General features: G+C 40.3%; 1 protein-coding gene across 2 annotated transcripts in view; it reads left to right on the top strand.

Moving 5' to 3' along the window:
* Nucleotides 1–21,370, top strand: part of SLC24A4 (solute carrier family 24 member 4) — a 155,695-nt gene extending 134,325 nt beyond the window's left edge. For both annotated transcript variants that reach the window (XM_081939462.1, XM_081939461.1), the window contains exons 14-17: nucleotides 2,242–2,356; nucleotides 5,794–5,906; nucleotides 6,972–7,037; nucleotides 10,836–21,370. In XM_081939462.1, coding sequence (XP_081795588.1) covers nucleotides 2,242–2,356; nucleotides 5,794–5,906; nucleotides 6,972–7,037; nucleotides 10,836–10,988 — 447 coding nt within the window. In that variant the 3' untranslated portion in view covers nucleotides 10,989–21,370. The remainder of the gene's footprint in view (nucleotides 1–2,241; nucleotides 2,357–5,793; nucleotides 5,907–6,971; nucleotides 7,038–10,835) is intronic.

The raw sequence follows: 21,370 nt of genomic DNA, 5'->3' as shown, positions 1-21,370 counted from the left end.
CCAAGGTGTGGCTTTACTCTTAAGTCGACCCTGCTTTCTTAGATGTTCTTGTCTTCTGGCAGCTCTGTGCATGTGCACACTGGGAACAGGCTCCAGCTGTTCTTCTGCCTCACTGCTATCTAACTCCCTCTCTGCCTCAGATGCACTTCTGAGCTTTCCTCAACCCCCAGGACTGGCCCATGTTCCTCCCCAACCTCCTGACTCTGCTGGCTGTCAGTGGGCCACAACACTAATAATGAAGAACATGACTATTTGAATCTAACTGAAAGAAAGCAAAGCAAATGTTTGATGTGTGCAATATCAGCATTCAAATATGTCTTTTATTAAAGAAATCATTGTGACACTTAAAACCTAACCTCCTTTTTTAAAAACTTTTTTCCTTCATTTTTCTAACATACCTACCAAATATTTATGTTACTGGAAAACACTGTATCTTGCCCTGTATCTTTTTTTTAAAAAAAAATCTGTTAATCAACTCACAAAGGCAGACATTAACCTGATTGGCATGTTTTTCAATAACTAGGAAAAATAAATCTTGTATCACAGTCCCACATTTGGGTTTCAGGCAAGGCCAGGTGGAGATCCTTCTTTTCTCAGTTGACGGTGGTGGGATTATTCATTGGATTACTATTTGATTTTTAATCCAGTCTTAATCTCAATCTGGTATCCTTTAGATATGCTAGATCTACAAATTCTAGAAAAGCCCAGATAGTTATTGCTCATGCTGTTAGGAATTCTTAGAATTAGAGACCAAATATGGACTCATGGAGCATCCCATCAGGAAAACTGTGTACTATTAATCTCAATTTGTAACAATTCATTGATTCCAGTTTAATCCAAGCAACACAGGAGAGCCTATATCAGCGATAGCGAACCTTTTTTGGCTCACGTGCCAGAAGTGGGGGGAGTGCAGGGGGGTTGTGTGTGGGCGTGCCGCACCCATAATGCAATGAGGGTCGTTTCCTCGGAGGGTCGTTTAAGCGTTCCGAAGGCTTCAGGGACCGTCCGGAGGCTTCCCTGACGCCTTTGGAGCACTTAAAATGACCCTCCGAGCAAACCGGAAGTCACTTCCGGTTTGCTCGGAGGGTCGCTTTAAGCTTTCCGAAGGCATCAGAGAAGTCTCCGGATGGTCCCTGAAGCCTCCATGAGGGGCGGGGGGGGCACTTTTCGCACTCCCCAGGCTCCTATAAAGCCTCTGGAGCTGGGGAGGGCGAAAAATGGCTTTTAAAAATGGTGAACTCAGCTGGCCAGCGCGCACATTCACGCTGGCCAGCTAACAGGGCAGCGCCTCGCGTGCCCCGACAAATGGCTCCACGTGCCACGCGTGCCATAGGTTCGCCATCACTGGCCTATATGAATGTTTCTTGCTACTTTAATCCTCAAAGAAGTAAATCCTGTGTGGTAATTTTGGATGTAATATTGGGATTAATCTATAATCAACCCCGTGAACTTCATGACAAAGTGTGGACTTGAACTCAAATTTTACTAGATTTACCCATGTACATTAATTTCAATGCTTTCTTTAAATTCCTGCTTCATGGAGGAGAAAAAAATATTCCTTGAAGATAAATAGTTTGAAATTTTGAAGTTCCAGTGAAGTTCCAGTGGAACCACTTTAGACATAACTAAGTACAGATTATGATCGTGCATTGTTTCTGCATTCCTAATATGCACATTCATTGGACAATGAAAAGAAAAAAAATGAAACAGGAAAGGGAAAAAACCCCAACTTTTTTGTCCTCTGTTTTTATTGCTTTGGTTTTGATACTGCTTGATTCCAACCGACTCTGGGCAGCTCCCAAAATAAAGAAAATACCCTGTAAATAAAATTGTGATAAAATTAATGTAAAAAAAAAAAGAATTACATGGCAATTAAGAGAGGGTAATCCAGACAACATATCAATACATATACACAACAGATTCTCCCTAGAAATTGCAAAACATTTTTACTGTGTCCTAGGACTGGCCTTCTGTAGATATTGGCCTAGAGTTGCTGTCACAGCTAGCAGGCATGACCTTTGCAAGTATGAGTTGAAATTCAACATGTATGGAAGATATTAGATTTAGGAACATGTTCTACATAGTCCATTTATGGCTGCTAATTTGTTGTAGCATTAGAAATTCTTGTGTTTGGTTGCGTCTTGGTTCATTTTAACACTCATTTGCTCAAGCAGTTAAAGAAGGTCTAAGAGTCAGAATGCTCTTATTGTTTTCAACAACTTGTTTTCCTTTGTTGCACAGGTAACAGTGATTGGTTATACTCTAGGGATTCCTGATGTTATCATGGGCATTACTTTCCTAGCTGCAGGGACTAGTGTACCAGACTGCATGGCCAGTTTAATAGTAGCAAGACAAGGTAAGGCCTGCACTGATTTCAGATAAATGCTGTGCTTGCTTTCTACATCAGTAAGCAGAGAGATCTTATATTATTGATGTAGAGATGGGGCTGAGATTGTTAAGAACACATTCATTTCATTCAGGTTTTTCAACACAGTCTAATATAATTTGAATTGCCTAAATTAATACCTGAATCAGAATGGAGGCATCCTTCAGTTTTTGAAATTTTCTTAATTTTAAATTACAGTCCTGTGATTAAAATGTGTACAAAATTGATTAGCAAAACCTGCATACAAATATGTCTGTGTTAAGGGACACCCGGGAGAAAATACTGTGTAGGAGGAAACCACTGTACAGTTTTGTGCTTTGGAAATACATAAAATTCTCTAAATGAAAGTGTGAGCTTAAAAATCCATGATATTTTTCACACATTTTTTAAAAAATTACAAACTAATGGCAAAACTGAAGACTAGGCTGTGGTTGGGGAAAATGTAATATTATAGGAAATGAACAGATGAATGCAGTGTAAGAAGTGATGTATATCTAAATAGGAATGAAAATTGAATCGAATACCGTATTTTTTGCCTTATAAGACGCACTTTTTTACTCCAAAAAAGAGGGTAAAAATCTGAGTGCGTCTTGTAAGCCGAATGTAGCCACTGGGTCATCTGAAAATGGGGCAGGCAAAGAGGGGGCTGCAGAGATCGTGATGGCTGGAAAGGAGAGAGGTTTCACTTTCAGAGCTCCCGCTCGGCTGGGCTCCCGAGAGGGCTTAGGCGGTGGTGGCGGTGGCAGCGGCTCCTCACATTGCTGGGGTGCTGCTTTAAGCTGCCCTCCTCCTGCAAACGAAAGGTGCCTCAAGGCTTTGGCTCCTGAGACCGGTGCGCTGCCATCCAAAATGCTGGTACCACGATCGCTGCAGCGCCCGCTTTACCTGCCGCTTCTCGGGCAGTTCCAGGCAGCAGAGATCGTAGTAATAGCATTTTGGATGGCAGCGCACCGATCTCAGGAGCGAAAGCCTTTGAATCAAGTTTGATTGTGCCCCATCTAGCGTTCTCCACCCCCAACCCCAAATCTTTCCGGATCTGCTTATTGCTATTGCTGCTATTGCGCCCAGCTACTGTATCTCTTTGCTGCATGACAGATCTGGGCGGATTGGGGGTGGGTGGGTGGAGAACGCTAGATTGGGAAGTTAAAAGTTTTAGATGAGCCACCGGCTGGAGGGCTGGGGCCATGCAAGAAGCCCGCTCAGGCAGGGAAGGAGGGGAGGAGGGGAGGAGGGAGTGAGGATAGACAAGTAAGAGGGAAAGAGGAAAGAAAGCAGGAGGACAGAAGGGAGGTGGAAGGAAGGAAAGAAAAGCAGACACGCTGGAGGGAAAGAGGAAAGAAGGCAAGCAGGCAGGAAGGAGGCAGAAGGAAGGAGGGAAGGATGGAACTGGAAGGGAGGCAGGGAAGGAGGGAGGGAGAAAGGAAGGATAGGAGGATAGGGAAAGAGGAAAGAAGGCAGGCAGGCAGAAGGGAGGGAGGTGCAAGGAAGGAAGGAAGCATAGATAAGCAGGAGGGAAAGAAGGCAGGCAGGCAGGAGGAAAGAGGAAGGAGGGAACTGGAAGGGAGGCAGGAAGGAAGGGAAGGAGGAAGGGAGGGTGGAAGGAAGGATAGACAAGTAAGAGGGAAAGAGGAAAGAAAGCATCTGAATGTACTAAACACGAGTCTTCAGGGAAAAGATGGATACATTGTGAAAACTCAGCTGTCAGTTGATCTTAATGTTATGAAATGAAAAGTATGCCATTTGCAATTAACTTGGCATAAAATAATTCATTTGCATTTAATTGTTATTGTTCAAAGAATGTTTGGAAAAATGTTCAGCCCTCCAGCATGTTCACTTCATCCAATCTGGCCCTCTTTGAAAAAAGTTTGCACACCCCTGTGTTACATGGTTGACATAAAATTGTTCTTAAACTGCTGTTAACTTTATACAGTTGATATAAAATATTTTACTATAGTATTTGGTTCAGAATCTTTTTTTTCTAGATTTTCCTCCTTTAAAATTGGGTGCGTCTTATATTCCGGAGCGTCTTATAGGGTGAAAAATACGGTAACTGATCCAGCAGCATGTCTATGGAGGTTCTCAGTCATCCTGATCATGGTTGTCCCAAAAGAGCTTTTTCCGAACTTTCTTTGTTTTTCCTTGAAGATGTTTCGCTTCTCATCCAAGAAGTTTCTTCAGTTCTGAAGTATTGAAGTTCAGAATTGAAGACTCTTCTTGGATGAGAAGCGAAACATCTTCAAAGAAAAGAAAGAAAGTCCATTTGCTTTTTGAAAAAGAATTTTGGGGTGATCCAGATGCAGTGATCCACAATTCCCACTATTCCATTCAAATCAATTGAAAAGCACAGCTAGTCTATTTACAATTCTTTGGACTGACTAATAGTTGGGAGAGAAATGACACAGATCTCCAAGAGAGGAAGGTATTAGTACACCTTTTATAAGGGTGTGCTAGCCTTCTCAGTATTTTATTCTGTATCTATTATTTGTAATGCAAATTCATAACTAAAGTTTGGATCACAAACACCAATTTAAAACACTATCCTCCCTTCTCTTATATAATTTTTTTTTAAAGATTCCTTACTTTAAATGTAATGTGTAATATATAATCAAAGGGTGTTTTATTTCACTAGCATTAATCCTGTGTAGATTTAATTGCTTAAATCTCAGGTGCTTAAACAAAAATATTTAAGTAAAAATAAGCTTGGGAGCTGCCCTTCATTAATCAGGAATCTCTGTTTTACACTTTCATGTAAATTTAATCCCTTTATTTATCAATGCAGTAATCTCAAACTCACCATCCACTTGTTATTCCCGTCTCAAGAGTTAAAATAGACTAGATTTTATCCATTTTTTCTTTATGAGTCTGTATTGGTGCTTTATCAATAAACAGTCAAATTTGATATTTGTAAAAAATAATAATTCCACATAGAATTTATTAGAATTCATGGGATCATTACATTGGAAGAGGTGTGTTGCTTTATGTGGGAATCCACACAGAATTCCATGATGTTGGAAGAGGCCCCTTGTTTTCTGTGGGAATCTAAACTAAAGTATGCTCAACAGAACTAATTTTATTGAGTTACATTTTGAGATTCCAAATATAGTACATGACCTTCATCTGAAGTCAACGCTTTGAGTGTCTCAGGACTATAACATACTTTGTTTTTAAGCCCACTTACAGTTTACAGATAACATGCCTTTTCTCTCCCTCAATTAAAAATAATCAGCCCTGTGAAGAATTATTGTAGGGAATCCTGGCCAATTTATGGTCTACAATTTACATTCATTACCTCGAGATGTGGCCTTTTGGTACAGGAGAAAGGCTTATCCTCCCTGCTTCTTGCTTGTTGTAAAATAAATCATTTTACAAATCAAAATGGCATGAATTGTGAACGGTTTATTTTTCAGGATTAGGTGACATGGCCGTGTCCAATACAATTGGAAGCAACGTCTTTGACATTCTTGTGGGGCTTGGAGTTCCATGGGGTTTACAGACTATGGCAGTTCATTATGGCTCATACGTATGTATCCAGATGTAAATAAATCTGTTCAAAGCTTTTGTCACAGAAAATATGATTGAAGAAAACAATTATTTTGGTATGGTTTGGTTGAAATTGAGTTTCCCCAGCTTGATAATCTGTAAATGCATTGTGAGCTGGGCCAAGAACTCTCAGTGTATTCAGCAAGACTTTGACCATGATGGCCAATTAGTATAGCCTTTATTGTCATTGTAAATCATGTATACAATGAAATTATGCTGGAAATTGAAGTAAGACCATATTGGAATTGTGCCAAGGTTCAGAAAGCTATCCTAAGTATCTTTACACAAATCTATATACAAAAATTCTATAAAACTATTTTTACAAAATATATACCTCTTTCTTGGCCAGGGTTACAGCTGGTTCTGAAATAAGATGGCAAAACATCTTAGAAGCATGGGTACACAGAGGTCTCTGCAATGTGTTTTATATTTCTCAAGAACCTCCAGTAGGAACCAATGCTATCTCACAAAAATCTCTTAATTGTTTCTTGTGTCTCTTAAGGCCTCTCCACCTGCCATTAGATTAGTGGTTCTCAACCTGTGGGTCGGGACCCCTTTGGGGGGTCGAACGACCCTTTCACAGGGGTCACCTAAGACCATCGGAAAACACATATTTTCAAAAAAATATGGAAAACGTAAAACAATTTTATGGTTGGGGGGGTCACCACAACGTGAGGAACTGTATTAAAGGGTCGTGGCATTAGGAAGGTTGAGACCCACTGCATTAGATGCTCATTATAATTCTTTACCTTTGACTAACATTGTTCTCTCTAATGTTGTCATTATCATAACCAATGCCCTCCCTTCAAAAATGTTCAACTGTTTCCTTTGCATTTTGGATTCCTAAATGGATCTTCCCTCTGAAGTAAACCTATTTTGCAAGATGAAATGTCTGTTTCCTTCTGTTCAACAGACATCGCCTGTTGAACTTAATTGGAGATGAAATTATGAGTATTGTTTTTATACCCTCTATCTTATATTTTCTAGTTACTGTTTTCTTGAGATGTAGCAAGTGTTTTAAAACTATCTTTTCTGATTTTCATAGGTTAAGATAAACAGCAAAGGACTACTTTATTCTGTTGTGCTTCTCCTGGGATCTGTAGCTCTTACCGTAAGTAGACTAATGAATTAATTTATTTCTGTATCGAGTCATATTAATGCAACATATCTAGAGATGAGATAAAGCTTATTTTATAGTTAACTTATATTTGCTACGCAAAATGTAAGTTACTATTATTTAGTCAACATATCCCTTTAACAGACTTTACAAATGAGTTGTACTATTAAGAAACTTACATTTGTAAAAATAATTTACAACTTTGATTGAAAAAAATGAATTGCTTTAAAACTTGCAAAAATATGTGTATTAAAAAGCTTGTATAAAATAAAGCCCTAGTTTAATAGAACATTCAGATGTTACCATGTTTCCCCGAAAATAAGATCTATTCTGAAAATAAGCCCTAGCTTGATTTTTACACGTGTGCGCAATATAAGCTCTATTCCCAAAATAAGCCCTAGTTAAGACCCCGCCCACTCTGTTGTGACTTGTTGTATGGGGTGGGGCAAGGTGCATGGGTAAAAATCAAGTTATGGTGGGGATGGGGGGCATGGAGCTGCTTACCTTCAGATAGTTGCAGCCAGGCCTCGTACACCTTGCCTCGCCGGCCCACTTCTTCTGCAGCCGCTTGCCGCCACTTGCGCGCATCACCCCCAGCCTCCATTTCCCTATCAGATGCCTTCAGGAAAGGGCTCTGCAGCCGATAAAAGAGTTCCGGATTGATGTGTGCAGTGCTCCCTGGCCTCTGTTTCACTGTAGAGACCTTCAAGAAAGGCCTCTGCAAATGAGAAGCAAGCTCTGGATGGATGTGCATGATGCCCCCTGACCTCTGTTCAGTGACGTGCGGTCAGTAGAGGCAAGGGAGGCAGGGCCTCACCTCTCTTCATGGAATAATAGTATATAATATTATATACTATATATATATAATATTATATACATCCGTCCGGCCGTGCCTGGGAGGTGCGGAGGCAGAAATGTTGTTGGCGCCTCCGGATGACGAACCAGTCGCTTGCTTTCGTCATCGGGAAGCCGACAACATTTCTGCCTCAGCGTCTCCCGGGCGCGGATGGATGAAGGTAGCCAGAATGGCGCAGAAGCAGTCCGGCGAGCGAGCGAGCGAGGCAGCGAGCGAGGCAGCGAGATCTTCGGTCACTCGTCCACCGGACTGCCTCGGCGCCATTCTGGCTACCTTCGTCCATCCGCGCCCGGGAGATGCGGAAGCAGTCCGGTGGACGAGTGACCGAAGATCTCGCTGCCTCGCTCGCTCGCTCGCCGGACTGCTTCGGCGCCATTCTGGCTGCCTTCGTCCATCCGCGCCCGGGAGACGCGGAGGCAGAAATGTTATCGGCCTCCCGATGACGAAAGCAAGCGACTGGTTCGTCATCTGGAGGCGCCGACAACATTTCTGCCTCTGCGTCTCCCAGGCGCGGATGGACGAAGGTAGTCAGAATGGCGCCGAAGCAGTCCGGCGAGCGAGCGAGCGAGGCAGCGAGCGAGGCAGCGAGATCTTCGGTCACTTGTCCACCGGACTGCTTCCGCATCTCCCGGGCGCGGATGGACGAAGGTAGCCAGAATGGCGCCGAAGCAGTCCGGCGAGCGAGCGAGCGAGGCAGCGAGCAAGGCAGCGAGATCTTCGGTCACTCGTCCACCGGACTGCTTCCGCATCTCCCGGGCGCGGATGGACGAAGGTAGCCAGAATGGTGCCGAAGCAGTCCGGCGAGCGAGCGAGCGAGGCAGCGAGCGAGCGAGATCTTCGGTCACTCGTCCACCGGACTGCTTCCGCATCTCCCGGGCGCGGATGGACGAAGGTAGCCAGAATGGCGCCGAAGCAGTCCGGCGAGCGAGCGAGCGATAGCAGCGAGATCTTCGGTCACTCGTCCACCGGACTGCTTCCGCATCTCCCGGGCGTGGATGGACGAAGGCAGCCAGAATGGCGCCGAAGCAGTCCGGCGAGCGAGCGAGCGACGCAGCCTGATCTTCGGTCGCTTCCAGAGCCGGAGCGGGATGGAGCAGCCACCGCCTTGGAAGTGAGTCGCGCGGACGGAGCTTTGGGGCTGAGGAGAGAGGCAGGGACGGAGGGAGTGGGAGGAGAGGAGCCGCCCCCCTCACCCCCCAGGCAATGGGGAAAGCTTTCCCGAAATGGGGGGGTGTCACGGGAAATAAAAAGGGCGCGCGCTGGGGGGGGACGAAGGAGGCCTTGGCGTGCCTTAGAGGCGGGCGGGCAAGCAATGAAAGGAGCAGCGAGGGTGGGCGGTGGCTGCAGGCGGCAAGGCTTGAGCGGGGTGAAAGGGACTGGTGCCGGTGGAGGAAGTAATGCTACGCCGCGGTCCCCTTAATGTTCACTCAGGAAGGCGGAGAACGAGACCACGTGGTCTGCACACGTGGTCTGCACATGTGGTTCCATTCTCCGCCTTCCTGATGACGTCACCAGCCTCCCCAGCCATAACCCTCACTGCACGTCACTGCCTCTGTTTCAGCATCAGAGGCAGGGGCAGAGCTCATTTCTTGCTGCAGAGACCTTTCCTGACAGCCTCTAATTGCAAGAAGAGGTCAGGGGGCACTGCATGTGTCTATCCAGAGCTTGTTTATTGGCTGCAGAGCCCTTTCCTGAAGAACTCTGACAGCAAAATGAGGTTGGGGTGTGCTGTGTGTGTCAATCAGGACCCCTTTTGTCAGCTACAGAGGCCTTTCCTGAAGGCCTCTGAGGGCAAAATGGAGGCCGGGAGATGCCACTTGCAAGCAGCGGCAAATAGCCGCAAAAGAAGTGGGCTGGTAGCATCTACCCATGCTCCCATGCTGGGTGGGGCTGTCAGTGCCACCACCGCGAAGTGAGACAGTGGAAGACATCCCCTAAAAATAAGACCTGGTGCCTCTTTTGGAGGCAAAAAATTATAAGACTGGGTCTTATTTTTGGAGAAACACAGGTATGTTGTCTGTTGAACCTGAATTTATGTCCTATTAATTTATGTCATTTGAAAAAATACTTAAATGACATAAATGGTGCCAGAATTTCTGCATTTCATGGATTTACCAGACAACCATTAGCAGTCACATCCAATCTGGGTCAATCACTGGGACCAAAGGTATAGTCTTCTAAGCTTATAGACTCATGCTGGAGCTCATCCTCAGGGAACGTCTCTCTCACTAGAATGTGTCACATCCTCACTTTAACAGACAGTAAACTGTCTGTTAAACTGACAATTATTGTATCCTTTCAACTGAGGTCCAATATGTATACAGAGAAGAACCCACAACACCATATAAAGTGGAAAAAAGGATGGAATAAAATTAAAGTTTGATGAATTTAAAAAATAGTGTCAGATAATAGAGTGAAGCTATCAGATATAATAGTTAGAATTCTTACAGAGTTTATTCAGGTAGCTTAGCAATTTTTTATACTAACTCTTAATTGAAATCCACGAAGCATCCCAAGAGACTTTTTTCTTGATATTTGTACAACACTTAAAGCAACATGCTAGATTGTCAACTAATTAAAAAGAGTCCCCGAGTCCTTCGGGAGAGGGTTGCGGCTAATCAAATAAAATTATTATTATTATTATTATTATTATTATTATTATTATTATTATTATTATTATTATTATTATTATTATTATTATTAAAAAAACAATTAAGCATATGACTCAAAAACACTTGTTTCCCTCTTTAGATTTTGTAATAACTTTTCCACAAACATTTTGTATTATAGGATTTAGAGTTTCTCCAGTTGTAGAGGTCATGGAAATTAGTTTCCTTGTATGATTTCTGAAATTCTCATTTGAAGTGCTTTTTTTTTTTAGCCTACCGCGTATATTGCCTTCAATCTTAAATAATTCATTCCCCATGTTCTTACAGGTTGGCGGGATCCACTTAAATAAATGGAAACTTGACAGGAAATTGGGCATCTATGCGCTCACCCTCTATACCATTTTCTTGTGTTTCTCGATACTGATAGAGTTTAATGTCTTCACTTTTGTCAACTTCCCAATGTGCCGAGAAGATGACTGAGAAGTAAAGCGAAGAGGTGTCATCTGGGTCTATTTTGCTATAAGTGTCAGGAGACATTTTTACATTTCAACTCCAAAACTCAATGTCTCTCCTGCTTCAACTTAGAAGCAATTTACCTGGGAGGAAAGAACATATTTCTTTGACAACACAAAGCTCAAGACTACTAAAGCTTTGTCATCTGTTCTTCCTCCTCCTCTTTCTTCATCAGGTACCCTCATTCAGCTGTGCTTCCTGCAGCTCTGTATGAGATTTTAAAGGATGGTGCCCCCTTTCAGATTCCATTCTGATTTGAGCATCATCTATATCAAACTGACATCACGTCTGCCATGGAAACACATTTTCCATTTGATGGCATATGGGTCTTCAAAGAAGAGGAAAAGAGAGTAGATTCAAGATTCTACTTTGGCTCATTTCGAGGATCTCAGCTATCATGTGATTACATGCTTATATGCATGAAGAACCTTGGTTTTCCTTCTTTAAATCTCTATTTATACAGAAGTTTCAACAATGCTGAGGAGATCATCTTCAATAGTAATTTATCATCTTTTAAAAGTGTTTTTGAAAGATACAAAAATTTTACTAAGAAAAAGATGGAAAATGATAATACAATACTATGATCATGTAATTCAAAAAAGCTTGGAACTTAAAATATGGCAACCTGGATAAATATCTGTGCTTCAAAAAGATCAAATTGTTCTACAGTCAATGAAGAGCAATGGATAATATCTAGAATAAATGCGTATGAATATTAAATTGACAAGTTAGAAAATTGGACCAGCACAGTAAGTGCATATTCTAATCTTAGAGGAAAATGGAAAACCTTGGGTGCTCAATAATTGATTGTGATGGTAATGATCTGGGGGAAAAGTATATCGAGATGCCTTCCAACTTTTCATAAATGAACTATGAATTTGGAAGTATCTATCTATCTATCTATCTATCTATCTATCTATCTATCTATCTATCTATCTATCTATCTATCTGCTTGCGTCCATATGTGCACACACACCAAACAATAATTGTACAATCCCCCGTTTTATCTTATTTTAAAATCTGAAAGGTGGATTGCATGAAAACTGGCCAGCAGAATATGGAAAAAATTCTGCTAGCTTTTGGAAACCCAGTACCTGCATGTACATTGGGATAATTATAGAACATGGTTCAATGTGCACAGATATTCTTCTGAGGTGTGTGAGTGAGGTGTGAGTCAATGCAAATGCTTACATTATTTCAGAGGATAAATTTGATTCAGACACCTAAATCAATTCAAATAGAGCCTCCAATAGGAATGGACTCTATTAGGACCAATTCAGGCCTTAAAGTGCATGTGCACGTGTGAGGAAAATATCTAATTAATGTAAATTGATTTAGTTGTATCTTATTTATGTTCCTTCAATTCACTGAGTTAATCTGATGCTTTGAATCAGTGTGGGTTGATTCAAAGCACTGAGTATTTGCACAGATCATTTCCTTCATAACTTACTTGAATCCCCTTTTGATCAAAAGCTCAGTCTCTCATCAAGTCTTGACAATCTTGAGTTAGCTGATCCTGGGAACTCTTACATATTTCACTATTTGTCCAGTAAAATGTTTGAGACAAAACTAATTAAATTTGAAAGTTTTCACTTTAAGCAATCTCCAACTGCATGGAAAGAAACAAAAAAATCAGAATATCTCCAAGAATGCAATAACGGTCATTGTCATTACATTATCTCTGAGTTAACTTAGTTCGCTAGAGTCATAATCTGTTTTTTCCCATATCGCTAGTGACTCTCACAAATAAAATATATTTGGCTATTTATGAATATAATGGAAAGGAAACCACAGTCTATAAAATATAAATTTCAGAAGATTTGGGATATTCACGCAGCAGGGAGACAGGATAAATCCCATTTCTCTTTTTATGCTTCTCTTATATAAAACCTGACATAAGAGCATGAGCTTTCCCAAGATTTACCCACTGCCTCAATTTGTAAGCTTCATGAGAAATACTGAAAGATGAAATGGAAATTGCAGACATGTCTTATTCACAATTCTAAGACAACAGTGAAGGTTCCATCTCATTCATCACTAACATTACCACTTTTACAATGTTATTAAAATGCTGAAGAATGCAGAGATTTCTAGAAGCACAGGTTACCTTTGTACATAATTTATTTTTTAATCTTCTTTGCTAAGTAAAATATATTGAATGGCTGAAGAATATGAATTTCAAACCACATTAAATCTATTTTTGCATGCATAAGCATTAGGCAAAGTTCCAAAGAGCAGAGCATTGCACTTCTGTCAGAAAGAAATACATATTTTTTTTCACAAGGAATTTAAAAATGTAAATAATCACTTACCATTTATTGAGGATGGGACAGATACTCCAGCAAATTAACAATATCTCTATTCACAAATCATGATGCTCCCAGTATAAAAGTCCCTAAGCTGCTAGAGTTTAATATTTCTCCCAGAGGTCAAATTTCATTTTATCCCATGCTGCCTAATTCACACACTAAACCATCTTTGACTATTTAAATCACAAACATTTGGATTCATACAACATGTTAGACTATAAACTAAGGTCGTAAACTAAGGATTACAATTCCCGGTGGTTAAATTTACACTAAGCCAAAACCATACAAATTCACATAACAATATACGGTGATGAAGCGAATCTCAATGTGATCTCAATATCATGAGTTCACAGTAACCACAGGAATACTTCTCAAAAAGAAGGAAACATATGAAAGGGAGAAAAAAGCCTTGCCCTTAAATACCTTCCTGTTAAGTCCTCGAGGCTACGACGCCATTGACTATCATTGCCAGCCCCTGATTGGTTGAGACGCGAGCAGCTAGCTGGCGGGAGAATGCAGCCATTCTATTGGTTCAGCGTCTGACAGCTCTAGTATAAAAAGGGCTGTCAGCTGTCAAATGTTGCTGTTTGCCAGGTCGAGGTTTGCCTTACATTTTGCCGTGTTATACTGTTATTAAAGGTTGTGTTAGCTTCAACCTGCCTTGCCTCAGTTCCTGTCTGCCTCGTTCTCCCTACACAACACTGGCGACGAGGATGGGATCAGGACTGAGGCAAAGGAAAAGCGAAAAACTAAGAGGTGCCTCACGTCACAGGCGACGAGAAGTTGCTCCAAGGCTAATTCCTCAAGTTCCGTCCTTCTAAGGATAGCTAATCTACCGGTATTCACGGCATTCAGCCCAGCCACTGAAACATGGGATGCCTACCTCGAGCGGTTTGAGTGCTTCCTGGAGGCAAACGACTTCACCGGTTTGTCCAGTGGCCGTAAAAGAGGATATTTTCTCAGCGCATGTGGCCACGAGATGTTTTGAACAGCCAGGGCTTTAGCAGCTCCTCAATCCATCCATTCAATGCCTTGGGAAACTCTTTTGGAGAAACTTAAAAATCATTACTCTCCAACTCCCTCGCGCATAGCCAAACGTTATGCTTTTAGGCAGAGGACCTAGAGAGAAGGGGAATCTGTGAGCGATTACATGGCTTCCCTGAGAACAGCGGCCCTGCAATGTGGCTTTCCTGTGCTGGATGATGCCCTGTTAGAACAGCTGATCTGTGGTATCAAAGACCTCAGACCTCAGCGGTGCGTGCTGGCACAAAAAGAGCTGAGCCTTCAGGCAGCCGTGGATGAAGCCACGGCATATGAAATGTGAGACAAATCCACCGCAGAAATTCAGAGATTTCTGCCAGCAGCGGCCATGCTGTCCACCACGAAGAAGATGACAAAGAAGACTTCTCAGATGAGGAAGAAGAGATCAGCTGCCTCAAACTGGCCACTCAGTCACATGGCTGGCAAGCCACTCCCACCCAGTCACATAGCTGGCAAGTCACTCCTACCCGGTCACATGGCCGGCAAGCCACTCCCATAAAGCAGGCCACACCTACCGAAGAGGTTCTAAACATTTTTGAAACCCACCACTGATTATAACCCTTAGTCTGTTGTCTGATGCACTCAGCATAAACGAGCCATCCGATTCATTTGATTTAACCTCAAACACAAGAATTCTCAAGGGAGCCCAATCTCAGGGTTGTTTCACATGACGTGACATGCTTGCAGCAGTAGCAAAAAACCCAGTCTTCCATAAGGTGAAATGTATGAAGATCATGTTTACATATTCATAGCTTCAGCCTCTGATAATATTTCTATATATCTGGCTATCATGGTCACATGCTTAAGGTAAACCTAACAATGCACAATGTGAAATTGCTGAAAATTTAGTTTCAAAATGGTAAGATGCTTTATAATTAAAATTTGTGCATGTATGTCTGAAGCAGACCAGAGGCATTTACCTATCTGTAAATGCAGATAGTATTGGGAGAGAGATAGTAAATGCAGATAGTATTGGGAGAGAGAGGTTCAAAGGCATTGTTTTTGGTCATATCATTTGAATTATTTCTTCCCATTCTTCTATAGACGTTGTGCATTCAAATTACGCAGAATCACAGTTCATTTACAAAATAAAATTAGTCACGCAACATTTATGATATTTAAAAAATGTTGTGTAAATAAGATTATTTTTCCAAAAAATGCTGTCAGTTGATAAGACCCCTCATTCTGAATAGGATGCAAAGGGAGAAATTCTGAATCTTCTTTTACTCTCTATAATTAATATCAGTATTGATAGGGATAGCAACTGAAACCCACAAATTAGCTTTAGTATAGTAATAGGTGTCTGAAGAATTTCCTTCTTCCTAGTGTTGGCACAAGCAAGAAATGACATACTTTGCCCTTTATGTCGGGAAAAATAACAGGCAAGGATTTCCTTCCCCCCCCAAAAGCCAATAAATTACCATTTACATTTGGTTTAAGTGAATACAACCCTTTCTGACACGAAGTAAGCAACTTCTTTTTTAAAAAAAAATCTGTAAATATAATTCCTCATACTAGGAAAAGCATTGTTGATCATTTTTCATTATTGGCATTTTAACCTGGTATTTTCAGCATTTTACACAAGGGGACAGCAGTCTTCCTGAACAGAATGTATAAGCATTTGGATACTTATATTGCACTATATATGAAGTAATAGATCAGACTACAATACCTCTGCCTCTTTCTTTCATTTGGATAAATTATTATAAACACTGTATGTAATGCCCCAAATATTCCTTATTCACAAAACTGAGGTTTTGCACAATAGGATCAGAGGAAACTTCTAAACAATATTTAACCTTGAGTAACTGACTTTCTGCTTCATGTTTTCTGTGAAAGACGTAACAAGATTGAATAGTGAAAACAAGATGTGTAATATTCTTGCTCAGTCCTCTCATTTTAGAAAACAAAAGATGGGGGGGGAGGTTTGCCTGTTTCTTTCTTCTTCAGCTTCATAGCCTAATAATACTCTAACAAGCTACAAATTCTAGGCACAAATCTAACTAGTTGTGGCAAAATGACACAGAAATTGCACTTTAAGAAATCTTAGTTTACTGAATAACAGAAGGGACCTTGGAGGTCTTCTAGGCCAGTCCCCTGCTGGAGACCCTGTGTTGGAAAGCCTTTTTGGCATTGAGTGCCAAACTGGGAGTGTGCATGAAGGAGCGCCAGAAACCAGAAGAGCAGTTCATTGGTGCGCATGCACGGGAACGCCAGAAACTGGAAGAGCAGTTCTCCAGTGCGCATGCATGCACCAGGAAGCTGAGCTTCTGGTTTCTGGCAAGCACATGCATGCTGGTCACCTGGTCTTCCGGTTTCTGGCACACATGCATGCACAAAGTCCTGCTGCTGGCGCACATGCACGCCCGGAAACCGGAAGCTCAGTTTACTGATGCACGCATGTGCACCAGAGAGCTGCTCTTCCAGTTTCCGGTGCTCCCGCAGGCACAAAAACCAGAACTCAGAAGAGCAATGAGTGATGGCTGGTGTGCCCAGAGAGATGACTCTGCATGCCACTTCCAGCACACATGCCATAGGTTCACCATCATGGCCCTATACCATTTCAGACAAATGTCTGTCTAATTTCTCCTTAAAAGAGTCAGTGATGAAGCACCCACAACTTCTGAAGGCAAGCTATTCCAGTGGTTAATTATTCTCACTGTTAGAAAATTTCTCCTTGGTTCTAGTTTGGATCACAAAACTTTATTGTCCACAGACTTTATTGTCCTCATTTATACCTGGTCTGTTATATTGCTGATTCCTTTTAGACACATAGCAATACAGATAGATTAATCCTAGATTATTATATGTATTTGCCATATCTGTAAACATAAAACCATTGAGGTGAGTTATGCTCACCTGTCCGCTTGACACAGAGTATCTTGAACTAAGGTACATCCAGGAGGTAGGCGCTCAGGCTCTGCTTCAAGATCTCCAGCAACTTAGAGCTCACCAGCCTTCGAAATAATCAATTCAGTTGCCAAACTACTTTCATTCTCAATAGCCCCTGCAATACATTTTATTCCTCCTTCACACATGCATATGATTTGCCAAATTGAAAATATATATGACAGTGAAGAAAAGTATATATGATAATTTTATTTTTTAGTTCTCAGAATAAATTATGTGATTACAAACAATCCATACAATTAAGACCATTGTGAGTTTTTGGAAACACCAAGCATACCCATATTTTTAAAATAGATTGTCAAGTTGGTCTCAAATTCTTGCTTTGCCATTTTTATGCAATTTTTAGTGATCTAAAAATGAAATATAATATATATTGACTTTTTTTCCCTGTCAGCACAATGTAATACCAATAATTTTGCTGCACTTTCTCTCACAAACCAGAAAGAACTTCTTTTACTTGCAATAAGGACAAACTCATCACTGGATGAACTTCTTACCAAAAGCTCACTGTTCAATGAAACCACATTCATTTCACCATATTATTAATTAAATTATGGCCCTTTTACAATAACACAGATTTAAGATATTTTTATTCCTGTCATCCTTGTGGACAGTTTTCTAAGAAAACAGATATGCTTGTGCTTACTGTATATATTCCTGTTGTTACTGTCTCCAGTAAATAGAATGTTGTTTGTTTGTTTTTTCTTTCTATAGTTTTCTTTCAGAAATGTATATCTTTTCATGTTAGTTTCAAGGCAGTTATCAGAGTGTATGAATAGACACATTAAGAAGCAATTTGAACAGAATCAAAATGGGACAAAATAAAAATCTGTGCACTAAGGAAGGGGAAGTTTGTCTCTCAAGCCACTTCAATTCTCTCTCTAAAATACCTCACCTATCAGTATGTTTTCACCTTCAGCTATCTCAAAATAATCAGCAAATCAGAATGTTTTGTGCTGTTATTTTCTTGTTGAAAATTGCTGCTAGAGGCCTGACTCTAATCTTTCGGGTGGAAATTGTCCTCACATTCTAAGAACATCATATTTGGACAAGTACTGCAAGACCAGGCTTTGCTTTTAGAGTTGTGTTTCATTTCCTGACTTGTGATGATTTGCCTTCTAATCCTGGATTGCAAGTCACCTTGGAAGAGAGTTGGTCCACTTATCATTTGCTCAGTTTTCCCCACTTCTTTATCATATGTTGTCATACCAAGTTTCTTCTGATATTATTTCTAATATTCATTATAACATCCAAGCAACAACTTAACCTTAATGTTATGTATGATTTGAGTTCTGCTTTGCTACTTGAAGAAAAATTCACAGTGGTTAATGAAATGTAAACAACAAAACAAATATATATATATATATATATATTGGGGGGAAAGATGTGTGTCCTTGTTAAGTGAATTTAAAAAAAACAAAATTATGAAAAGATTTCCATTTATATATTTTTAAAAATCATTTTGATACTGACTGTGCTTCTGAAAGTTGTATTTATTTTACCAAAATCCACCAATTGTGAATATTACAATTGGCACTTGTCTTTGCTGCTTCTTTTTAATGTTCAGTTACCTGTCATTTTTCAACAAAATGAAGATATTAGATTTCTGTAGACCTTTGGATTAGTATTTAATTATAAATACTGTCTTGTTTATATTAATGCAAGAAATACTTTTAAGCAAAAGATGAATGTTTGTACCCATGTGAACCAAAGACCTACCCTATTAAAATTACAGCACCTTAAAATTTAAATTGCAGAGGGCTTCCTTTGCTACTTCATTTCCAAACTATCTCAAACTGTGTGATTGCCATATTTAAAGATGCTAGAGTTTGTACAGCCTGAACCTTAGTAAAATAGTGGATTGTATACAGACATACTGTAAATCAGGTTAGGCTCTCATAATCCACAGAGTTAGCTATTTCGAATTCAATTGTTATATCTGTTTTAAATTTAAATCTAGATAATAACTCACAATATAAAAGCTAAGTCGTTTCAGCTTTGCTATTTGTGCCATTTAACCTCAACCGAGCCAAAAGGGGGGGGGGGAGTGGGGGACAAGATCTAAACTACTGATCTAGAAAAATCTAGCAAAAGAATAATATATGCAGCTCGGTTGTCCTAAAAATGCCCTATTTAGGTAGTCTCTATTACTACCTTCAGAACTTCTAAATAGCATGGATGAACTTCATGCTATCAGAGGATCCTTAATATATTGACAAATCCAGCAATGAATCTCAACACATTTTCAGATATCTGGAATTGGAGGAGAAGGATGGCGGATGGGAGAAGGGAATCGGAAAGTGTGAGAAGGAGCCTAATATGCTGTAAACAAAGAGTGTTAAATAATAAAGTAATAAATCTTAAACTTCCCCCAAGTTATTTGAAAAATCACTAGTTGTCATAGTAGATTTATTCTCTATTGAGGAAAATATTATATTCTCTGCATTTTGAATAGCTGCTTGCAAATGGCAGGTACTAAGAAAGACCCCCTTTAAGTGAGATATTTTAAGGATAATTAAATATTCTGTCCCAGTTCGGGCTTTAGGATTGAACTTGATAGCAAGCCCAGTTTCTGTCATCAAAAAATCAGGAAGGGAATTATTTACATATATTCTCATCTAATCAAAAACCTTTCTGCAAACCTGAATGGAACTTGTGGATAAGTTGCAATTCTAAGACCATCATTGTTAGAAGAATAATTTTAACACCTTCTTGAGAACCTCCAACTTGAAGGATACCCTAATTTTCCTGCAGCTACACATTGGCTAGAAAATAGATTGGTAATAAGAGAACCAACATTTCTCAGGGAAGCTTGCACTGTATATTCTTTCCAATCTTTTAATTTGCTCTTCTGAAACTAACTTCAAATGAACTTCTGAAGAATCCTTGCTTTTGTGGAAGATTGCTTAAAAACCACAACCCAAGAACAAAGTTATCACAGGACTGAAGGTTTCCATCAAAGAGACAAAGGCAGCATTGCACCGTTGGGAGACAATGCGCCAGCCTTTTCATAAGAGTGTGTAGCTTTCCAATATACGTGGAAGAGGGGCAGAACTTGCGTGACAACCACACAACACTGCTTTTGTCATTTTCCTCAAGCCCCAAGCACTAGTAAATGGAAGCAAGGTCTTTGGGGTTTAACTATACTGCAGATGATTATTTTTTATGCTTTACATTGTCTTTGTGATGCATGACATATTCCTTCCTCCTCCAGCCATTGTTGTCCTGAAATTCAAAGCACTTTAAGCAAACAATAGTAATTGCTGATCTCTTTTTGTCCCTGGCGAGAATCTAATTTCCCCCCAAAGCATATTAACCCAATATTAGTAGCCTAGAATTGTGGTGAAACCTAAAAATACTAGTAGAGCCATATCCTCCAAAGAAGATCAGGGTCAGGAAATTTATTGCTGCTATTGTTGTTGTTATTTACAGCAGGAATATAATTTGTATTTATCAAACGTGTGTAAAATTGTAAAAAAAAAAGTGCAGTTCCTCAGAAAACAACAGTTTTCTTCCTAGAAGCTTCTCCATAAAAGTCTCTCTTTGTTGGGGGAGAGAAACTGGAGACCTTCACGAGCACAGAATGATTCCTGATTCAGAGAGGTTTTGTTTTGATATATTTATCAAATTTGGATTGCACCCATCTCACTCTCAAGTGAGCATTTGTAGCCCGTTCATCCCAGTCCGGGGGGAATGATGATCCTACTACTTCTCCCCAAAAAAACGATGAGGCGCTTTTTCTAGTGCTGCCGGGAGAATAGAAAGGGTAACTTTGTAAATTGAATTACAGAGATATATAATTATTATTTATTTTTTCAATGACTGTGACCTTATGCACTGTGAATGCTTTTGTGATATGGGGTTCTTTGTACAGATCTATATGTCATACTGAAAAAATTGAAATGTGATCATTTATTAGACAATATTGGCATGAATATTGATTATTTTTATTGTGAAAAGCAGGGACAGAACCCAGTAGTTACTGTAAACAGAAGATTTATATTTAAAATAATAAACCTAGCAGTCAGTATTGCCAGGAGAAAGAAAAAAAGATACATACATACGTACGCCGTTAATAAAATGTATAAA

Source organism: Natrix helvetica (assembly GCF_964273705.1).
Source record: "Natrix helvetica genome assembly, chromosome: 1".
Lineage (NCBI taxonomy): Eukaryota > Metazoa > Chordata > Lepidosauria > Squamata > Natricidae > Natrix > Natrix helvetica.
Note: the sequence above shows the minus strand (reverse complement) of the source record. Positions and strands in the feature narration are given on the sequence as shown.